Genomic DNA, 9,845 nt, shown 5'->3' with positions numbered 1-9,845 from the left:
TGTGTATACCACAATTTGTTTATTCATTCGTCAGCTGATGGACATTTGGGTTGTTTCCATCTTTTGGCTACTGTGAAATGGAGCTGCTATGAACATGTGTTGAGTACCAGTTTTCTATTTGAGGGGTACAATTTCCTAGAAAGGAATTTGGTAATTCTATATTTAACCTTTTGAGCAACTGCCAAGCTGTTTTCCACAGCGGCTGAACAATTTGACATTCCTACCAGCGATGTAGGAGGTTTACAATTTCTCCACATCCTCACCAATGCTTGTTATTTTCCATTTTTTTAAATTACAGCCATCCTAGTACCTAGATGGATCTTTTGCACAAACTCAGCAAGACCCTCCACTGGATGCCCAGCCAGGAGATAATCAAGAAACAATAGTATCTGAGAACTAGAAACAGTTTCTGAAATGAGAATGGCACTTAAATATCTAGAAACACAAAAAATTATTATTACTAGATAGTGGGCTTATGAGTGATTATTATTTCTAGCCTTCTGCTTTCGTGTTTTTCCAAGTTTTCTAAAATGAACTTTTGAAAATATGCCCTGCAGCTATTTCCTCCCATTTAACTCATACAAACCAGGGCTGGTATTTTTCCAACCAAAAGATGATCAATAAAAACATTTCAACAATTTCATGGAAAGCAAAAAAGATATTTTTATAATCATGAATAAGATCTGGCCCAACCCTCTCAACTAAAGGAGAAAAAAGGTGGCCCTCTGTTCTAGCTTTTCTCCTATCTCCTCCATTATTTTTCTCCAGTCCTTTGACCCTGGAGCCCTTGCTAGGGGTTGGCTAAGAATAGGCCCGCCTCTCGGTCAGGGTTCGCTGCAAACTACAGGAACCCCGCCTCTCCCTCTCGTGATTCGCTACTCCCAGGTTCATCCTGCCTCTCCAGCGAAACAGTTGGCGGCCTGGCCTGCGGCGCTGTTAGGTCCTGCGAAGAAGCTGCACCTCCGGTCACTTGGAGGGGTGCGGCACTGACAGCAATGGCAGCCACGGCATTGGCGGCGCGGACGCGGTTCGGCGTGTGGAGCGTCTGGGCCATGCAGGGCCGGGGCTTCGGCTCGGAATCGGTACGCCGGCGGCGGTGCCTGTTGCCCCAGCCCTGAGCGCAGATCCCGTCTCTGCCGCCCTCACCTTTACCAATACCCCCGTCGCTCTCCGCAGGCAGACAATCTCGGCTCCAGTGCGGGCGCGGTCCGGGACGCCGGTGGAGCCTTCGGAAAAAGAGAGCAGGCCGAAGAGGAGCGATACTTCCGGTGAGGCCCACGGGACCCCGAATCCAGCCCCAGATCTCTCACGGCCTTCCAGTCCTTCAACTGTCAGTCGCCCCACCCATCCCTCCCTGGCGTCCTGGGCGCCCCATCCCCCAGTAGAACTCCCGGCCCCTGAACCTATTACACCTAACACTTGAGGACCCGACTGTCGCCACCTGTAGGGCGCTTCCCGTGCGCTGCCGAATCCCAAGGCCTCCACACCCAAGCCGTTTCCACCTGCGGGTCTTCAGAACTCGCCAACCACCGTTCATCTGTTCCTGAATCATTTACCATCCCCACCCGTGGAGTTTACCCCGCATCATGCCAAACGCCCCCCAGATTCCTCCCAGAGTGTCGAGATCCGACGGTTCCAATACATGCAGACTCCCTGAGCCTGAGTTCCTCGGCCCTCACCCACCCATCACCCCAGGCCTCAGCTTTGCTAGCCCCACGTGGATGGATTCCCTGACTCCTCAGACCCTCTCAGCCATTTCTAGACACCCCCCACACACATCTCTTCACTGGCCTGAGCGAGTGGGTCGTACGAGCATGTAGCAACTGCTCATGGCTGGAACCCTGTCCCCCACTCCTCGGAGACTTGGCCTGCTCCACCCAGCCCAGCTTTTAGGAGTATGACGGCGTGGGCTGGGCCTCCCTCTCCTGTTCACCAACCTCGAGTTATCTTACGCTGACTTCTGTCCACAGTGAGGAGCAGCGTGGAACTAATCTAGCTTCTGCTTCTCCTTGACCTATCTTTTCTCTTCCACCCTCTCTTGCTCACTCTTAAGAATTACCACCATGGCACCTGCCATACCAGAGAGACAAGGTGCAGCCGTTAGAGACCATCTAATTGGCCTCCTGCATTGTACAGTTATGGAAAACAGAGGCCCATATGTGGCCAAACTAACATTTGAATCATCCCTTGAGACCTAAACTTGGACTGCCAAGTACTGCAAGAGGCCGCGTCTTTTGTTTTTGTTTCCACCCCCACCCCCCTTCATTTTGGCCTTTACAGTGGTTCTTGCAGTTCTCAGGTAAAGAAAGCCCTAGATTAACTGGTATAGGACACATATATTTGTCCTTTAACTATGCCCCTTCGTATATCCCACCCCCACCTTTTGCTCTTTTTCCCCCCAAAAGGGATTCTGTTCTCTGGGTTGTTCCTCTACTAAGCCCCCCAGTTAGGAACTTAAGTCATACCTCTGGAGTTTTCTACTGAATCTGAAAGGAATCCATCATTACCAGTGGAATTTCAGGCACTAGCACCAGGAAAATGGAATCATTTTGGTCATCTCCTAAAAATGATACACCTTAAGGTGGAGTATTCTTAAGATGGGGCTTGAGAGGGTAGAAGAGGATGACCAGCCAGACTCCCATGGGATTGGGACTCCTGTTCTTTGCCTTAGGTATTTCAGATTATGCTTAGAGGTCTCTTTGGGGTGAAGGATTGGGATTAAACCAAGAGCCACTATGTCCTTGTAGAGCTCGTGCTAAAGAACAGCTGGCAGCCTTGAAGAAACACCATGAAAATGAGATCTCTCATCACATGAAGGAGATTGAGCACCTGCAGAAAGAAATTGAGCGGCACAAGCAGTCAATCAAGAAACTAAAACATGATGATGATTAAGTGCACACAGTTCCCAATAGCATGGCTACCTGTTATTGCCCTCTTCTATTAAACCAGACATAGTTCTGGTTTAATTAATATCTATCTGTGTGCTTCCAACAAATTATAATAAATTGTCTTCAGTGAACTGTGTCTAATGCCTTCTATCTGAAGAGGGGTGGGGGATACACTACCAAACCACTAAAATGAATCAGACAGGGTACCAGCAGTAGGGAACTTGGAGACAAAGCACAGTGTGATAAGTGCTGTGCAACACGGGGGGACCAATGTGACATGGAGAATGGAAAGGCCCCTTTCCCTGTCGGACACTAGTCAAGAGGTGTTTAGAGAAAGCTTCTTAAGGAATAAACCTCAATCCAAAGCGTAAGGTCAAGAGCAGCCTGGAAAACAGGAGTGATTGCTTCAAAAGGTGTAATTCAAGGCACCATCAATAATCACACCATTTTGCATTTATAAAATGGAGTAAACAGTTCTTCATATGAACTAGTTATCATTGTTCTAATTATCCTTGTGCAGGTTGAGAACGCTGGAATTAGAAATCATGTGTTGCCTTGGCATCCAGGTGTTCTGACTCCTAATCAAATCGGTTAACAGCACAGAATCAGAATTATTTCTTAGGTTATATTTTGCTTTGCCGAGGATGCTCTTGATTCAGATTAGACTTGAAGGCCTTGTTTAGCTAAATTATTATACAAACTACTTGTGTAATTCGTCCAGACAAAAAACAAAACAAAACTTCAAGTGACCTATGGGCCATTGGCAAGACATTTTCAACTCTCCAGTAGATCATTTGCCCCAGAATTGTGATGAGTCTTTTGTTGTAAGACCCTATTACACAAAAGCCTTTAGGGCCATTGAGTGATAACAGCTTGGATAAGTCATTGACCCTGCCCTTGCAGACCAGACACAGTGGCTGTTTCCAAAACTTGTCCATGATGCTGCTGATGAAAAGTTTATTCGTGGTGCTCTTGAGGTATGAGGGCTGAGATTCTAGTGGCCGGCAACAAAATGACCTCAAAGATGAAGTGCAAGAAATGGTTATATTAAGTCATATACCTTTTTTAAAATTTTAGAACACTACAAAATTTGAAAAGTTTAAAAATTGGTTGAGGAACAAGTAATATCTTCCATTTTGCATTTTTGTGACCAAAGAAAGGCATACAAAATCTCTTAAGTCTGGGGATTCCCTGGCAGTCTAGTGGTTAGGACTCCCTGCTTTCAATGCCACGGGCCCAGGTTCGATCCCTGATGGGGGAACTAAGATCCCGCAAGCGACGTGGCCAAAAACAAAACAAAACAAAACAACCTCTTCAGTTTGAAGATGACAGTGTTTTCATGACTTACAATCAATAATTTCCTTATTGGGAATGATGTTCTTCAGTTGATTCCTCAATAGCAGTGTACCACCTGCTCTTGTCCTATATTTTAAATACAAGTCAGTCTAATGATGATTGAGTCAAACAAGCAAAAAGTTGGAACTTCAAAGTGAAAATGAGGAATCATGAGTTTGAATTCTTCAAAAGGTTAAATGAATTTTTGGAGCAGCCTAATTTAAGACTACCTGAGCTTTATGGGACTTCCCTTGTGGTCCAGTGGGTAAGACTCTGCACTCCCAGTGCAGGGGTCTGGGTTCGATCTTTGGTCGGGGAATACATCCCATATGCATGCCGCAACTAAGAGTCCGCATGCCACAACAAACATTCCGCATGCCCCAACTAAGACCCGGCGAAACCTAAATAAATTTTTTTTTTTAACTGGGACTTCCTGGTGGCACAGTGGTTAAGAATCTGCCTGCCAATGCAGGGGACACGGGTTCAATCCCTGGTTCAGGAAGAGTCCACATGCCACGGAGCAACTAAGCCCATGCACCACAACTACTGAGCCTGCGCTCTAGGGCCCGCATGCCACAACTACTGAGCCCGCGAGCCACAACTACGCACTTTATAATTGCTTGCTCATTAAATCTCATGATATTTCTGGTAAATAGGTTCATACCATTAGCTTAATTTTATAACCAAAGTGACAGAAGCAGAGAATAGTGAATAACTTTCTCAAGGTCACACAACCAGGTTTGTGCTTAGCAAGGACTTTACTTCAGAACTCCTGCTCCCACAGTCTTGAGTTGCAGTTCCAGTGTAGCGGTTCAGCTGCCTGTTAGCTACTTCCTCACTGTGGGACAGGTTGGGGGTGGTGGGGCTTGCCTGGACAATTGGGGACGACCCTGGCTTATTCCACTATTCTTGAATATGCATTGCTGCATATCCTATGTATTCCATTTTCAGATTTCTGAAACGTATTCATTAAAAATTATATTTAGGGAAAAAAATTATATTTAGGGGACTTCCCTGGTGGCTCAGCGGTTAAGAATCCGCCTGCCAATGCAGGGGACACGGGTTCGAGCCCTGGTCCGGGAAGATCCCACATGCCGCACAGCAACTAAGCCCGTGCACCACAACTACTGAGCCTGTGCTCTGGAGCCCATGAGCCACAACTGCTGAGCCTGCGTGCCACAACTACTGAAGCCCTCGTGCCTAGAGCCTGTGCTCCACAACAAGAGAAGCCACCGCAATGAGAAGCCCGCACACCACAATGAAGAGTAGCCCCCGCTCGCTGCAACTAGAGAAAAGCCCGCGGCGCAGCAACGGAGACCCAACGCAGCCAAAAACAAGTAAATTAAAAAAAAAAAAAAAAAAAAAGACTTAGTGACAGCATCCGAAGAAGTCTGGCATTGAGAGAGACCCTTGGTTCTTGGGGAATTGACAATACTTCAGCCTTTCTATCTGGAGCCTGGAGGGAGCAATGAGGGAGGAGGAGGTAGTGTGGTAAGTTCTATGAATCTTCCCAGGGGTGAGTTGGCCATTTGTAAGCTGAATCAGTCGCCGTTTCCTACTTCTTAGTCCTTCCTTCCTCCTTCCTTCTTTCCATCCTCTCTCCCTCCTTTGCTCCTTTCCCTCTTCTTTTTAGGTACAGTCCTTTATTAGAGCAGAAAACTCCTAAACCACTTGTACCCTACTTGCAGGAATTGGAAACATTGGAAAGGAACAAAAAGCTTCAGAGCAGGCAAAGGAACAAAGAAGTACAAGGAGATGTACGCCAACACTTCACACATTGGTGCCACCCGACACAACCTCTCAAACAGCAGATGCCACAGGTACCTCCTTGCTCATCAGTCTTTTTATTAACTTGAGGTAAAATTCACATAACATAAAATGAATCATTAACCATTTAAAGTGTAAAATTCAGTGGCATTTGGTATATTCACAGTGTTGTGCAAACATTACCTCTATTTAGTTTGAGACATTTTCATCACCCCAAAAGGAAATTCCATACCCATTAAGCTGTCACTCTCCATTTACCCCTCCACCCAGCCCCTGGCAACCACTAGTCTGATTTCTGTCTCCATAGACTTGACTTGCCTGTTCTGAATGTCACATGCAAATGGAATCATACAGTATGTGATATTTTGTGTCTAGCTTCTTTCACTTAGAATAAGGTTTTCAAGGTTCATCCAAGTAGCATGTCTTAGTACTTCTCTCCATTTTTTAAATGGCAAAATAATATTCCATTGTATGGATATACCACACTTTTGACTATCCACTCATCAATTGATAGACATTTGGCTTGTTTCCACCTTTTGGCTGTTGTGAATAGCGCTGCTAAAAACATTCCTGTACAAGTATTTGTTTGGACACCTGTTTTCAATTCTTTTGGATACATACCTAGGAGTGAAATTGCTGGGACATAGGGTAATTCTATGTTTAACTTCGTGAGGAACTGCCAAATTGTTTTTCCACAGTGGCATTTTGCATCCCCACCAGCAATGTACAGAGTTCCAGTTTCTCCACATCCTCACTAACACTTGTTATATCTGACTTTTTGACTCTAGCTATCCTACTGTGTGTAAAGTGGTAGCTCATTGTGGTTTTGATTTGCATTTTCCTGATGACTAATGATATTGGCCAATAGGCCCTTTGTATATCTTTGAATAAACACCCATTCAAGTCCTTTGCCTATTTTGAATTGGATTGTCTTCTTGTTGTTGAGTTTCCAGAATTCTTTATTTTATTTATTTTTTATATAGATTTTATTTATTTATTGGCCCCGTTGGGTCTTCCGTTGCTGTGCAGGAGCTGTCTCTAGTTGCAGCAAGCGGGGGCTACTCTTCGTTGTGGTGCAAGGACTTCTCATTGCAGTGGCTTCTCTTGTTTCAGAGCACAGGCTCTAGGCACGCAGTCTTCAGTAATTGTGGCACACGGGCTTCAGGAGTTGTGGCTCATGGGCTCTAGAGCGCAGGCTCAGTAGTTGTGGCACACAGGCTTAGTTGATTCGTGGCATGTGGGATCTTCCCGGACCAAGGCTTGAACCCGTGTCCCCTGCATTGGCAGGTGGATTCTTAACCACTGTGCCACCAGGGAAGCCCACAGAATTCCTTATATACTCTGGATACTAGATATATAATTCGCAAAAATTTTCTCCCATTTTGTGATTTTAGATGAGGTCCTGAGAGCGGGACCCTCATGACAGGATTAGTGCCCTTATAAGAAGAGACACCAGAGAGCTTGCTTGCTCACTGTCTGCCATCTGTGGACACAGGGAGAAGACAGCCATTTGCAAGCCAGGAAGAGAGCTCTCCCCAGTACATGAACATGCTGGCACCTTATCTTGGACTTCCAGGCTCCAGAACTGTGACAAAATTAATTTCGGTTTTTTAAGCTACCCAGTCTATGACATTTTGTTATGGCAGCCTGGCCTAAGGAAGGCATCAATAACATTCACAGAAATAAACTTCTAAAAGTTTTTACAATTAGCATCAAGAGAAATGTATTTGTTCATAGCCTTTGACTCATGAATTTGCTTCTAGAAATTTAACCTGGGGAACTAATCAGGAATATAATGCAATATTTTGTATGTAAGAGTTTTATCTCATTTTGATATAAAGTAGTGAAAAATGTCCAGCAATAGGTATTAATGAACAAATTATATGACACATGAAAACTCTGCAACCATTAAAAATTATGTTTAAGGGGAATTCCTTGGTGGTCCAGTGGTTAGGGCTTCGCACTTTCACTGCCATGGCCCAGGTTCAACTCCTGGTCAGGAAACAGATCCCGCAAGCCCCACAACCTGGTCAAAAAAAAAAAGAAAGAAAGACATGTTTAAGGACACTAATTTGAAAAGATATATGCACCTCTACGTTCATTACAGCATTGTTTACAATAGCCAAGATATGGAAACAACCTCAGTGCCCGTCAATGGATGAATGGATAAAGATGTTGTATAAATATACAATGGAATACCATAAAAAAGGAGAAATCTTGTTATTTGCAACAACATGGGTGGACATTGAGGGTATTATACTAAGTGAAATAAGTCAGATGGAGAAAGACAAATACCATATTATTTCACTTATGAATATTAAAAAACAAAAATAAATGAACAAACAAAACAAACACATAGAGAACAGATTGGTGGTTACCAGAGGGGAAGGAGGGTGGGGGAAGGGCCAAATGGGTAAAGGGGGTCAACTGTATGGTGACAGATGGAAACTACACTTTTGGTGGTGAGCATGCTATGGTATATGCAGAAGTCAAATTATAATGTTGTATGCATGAAACATAATGTTATAAACCAATTTTACCTCAATTTTTTTTAAATAAGAGGGACTTCCCTGGTGGTGCAGTGGTTGAGAATCCGCCTGCTAATGCAGGGGACACGGGATCGAGACCTGGTCCAGGAAGATCCCACATGCCACGGAGCAATAAAGCCTGTGTGCCACAACTACTGAGCCTGTGCTCTAGAGCCCGTGAGCCATAACTACTGAGCCCGCGTGCCACAACTACTGAAGCCCACGTGCCTAGAGCCGGTGCTCTGCAACAAGAGAAGCCACCACAATGAGAAGCCCTCGCACCGCAATGAAGAGTAGCCCCCACTCGCCGCAACTAAAGAAAGCCCGCGCACAGCAACGAAGACCCAACACAGCCAAAAATAAGTAAGTAAATAAATAAATTTATTTTTAAAAATTACTAAAAACAACATGACCTATCAGTAAAATGACGTTATTATGAATTTTTTTTTTTTTTTTTTTTTTTTTTTTTTGCGGTACGCGGGCCTCTCAGTGTTGTGTCCTATCCTGTTGCGGAGCACAGGCTCCGGACACACAGGCTCAGCGGCCATGGCTCACGGGCCCAGCCGCTCCGCAGCATGTGGGATCTTCCTGGACAGGGGCACGAACCCGTGTCCCCTGCATCAGCAGGCGGACTCTCAACTCTCACTGCGCCACCAGGGAAGCCCTATTATGGATTTTTTAAAAAATTAAGGAATATTTAATATTTTGAAAATTATCACGAAATGTAGTAAGTGGAAAAAGCAGGCTACATAACCATACATAATTTATATACTGTAAATATAAGCATAGGTTAAAGAATAAATATATAATAGTAATATATTATATTATATATAATAAATATATGCAAAAAATAAAAGCCAACGTGTTAACATTGATTCTCTCTTGGTAGTAGGATTAGAATTTCGAAGGGATTTCCCCCACTACCCCTGCTCTTCAAAAGGATTTTTTTTTAAGTTACAAAAATAATACATCTTGGCTTTTAAACAATTATTAAATAAGTGTAGTGTATGAAGTCTTATAATTTCTCTATTATCCCTTTATCTCAGAGGTAACTGGACCCTAACAGTTTGTTGTAAACTGCACATCCTTCCAGACTTTTGTTGCCTCTGCTTAATCACGAACATATCTATGACATCATTCTAAATGTATCACTGTGCAACTTGGTTTTTCTGTTTCTTTCTTTTAACCTAACATTAAATCTAGCACACCTGGGCTTCACTGCTGGCACACTGGTTAAGAATCCGCCTGCCAGTGCAGGGGACACGGGTTCGTGCCCTGGTCTGGGAAGATCCCACATGCTGCGGAGCAACTAAGCCCGTGCGCCACA

The 9,845-nt window shown here is 44.4% G+C and overlaps 1 protein-coding gene across 1 annotated transcript; it reads left to right on the top strand.

Moving 5' to 3' along the window:
• The first annotated feature begins 899 nt into the window (after positions 1 to 899).
• On the top strand, positions 900 to 3,019 carry ATP5IF1 (ATP synthase inhibitory factor subunit 1). The gene is made up of 3 exons (XM_059036917.2): positions 900 to 1,082; positions 1,177 to 1,268; positions 2,748 to 3,019. Exons 1-3 carry the CDS (start codon positions 996 to 998, stop codon positions 2,890 to 2,892), a joined length of 324 nt encoding a protein of 107 aa, XP_058892900.1. The 5' UTR covers positions 900 to 995; the 3' UTR covers positions 2,893 to 3,019.
• The last annotated feature ends 6,826 nt before the right edge of the window (positions 3,020 to 9,845 follow it).

Source organism: Kogia breviceps, chromosome 1 (assembly GCF_026419965.1).
Source record: "Kogia breviceps isolate mKogBre1 chromosome 1, mKogBre1 haplotype 1, whole genome shotgun sequence".
In the NCBI taxonomy this organism is placed as follows: Eukaryota; Metazoa; Chordata; class Mammalia; order Artiodactyla; family Physeteridae; genus Kogia; species Kogia breviceps.
This window is presented reverse-complemented; position numbering and strand designations above follow the sequence as displayed.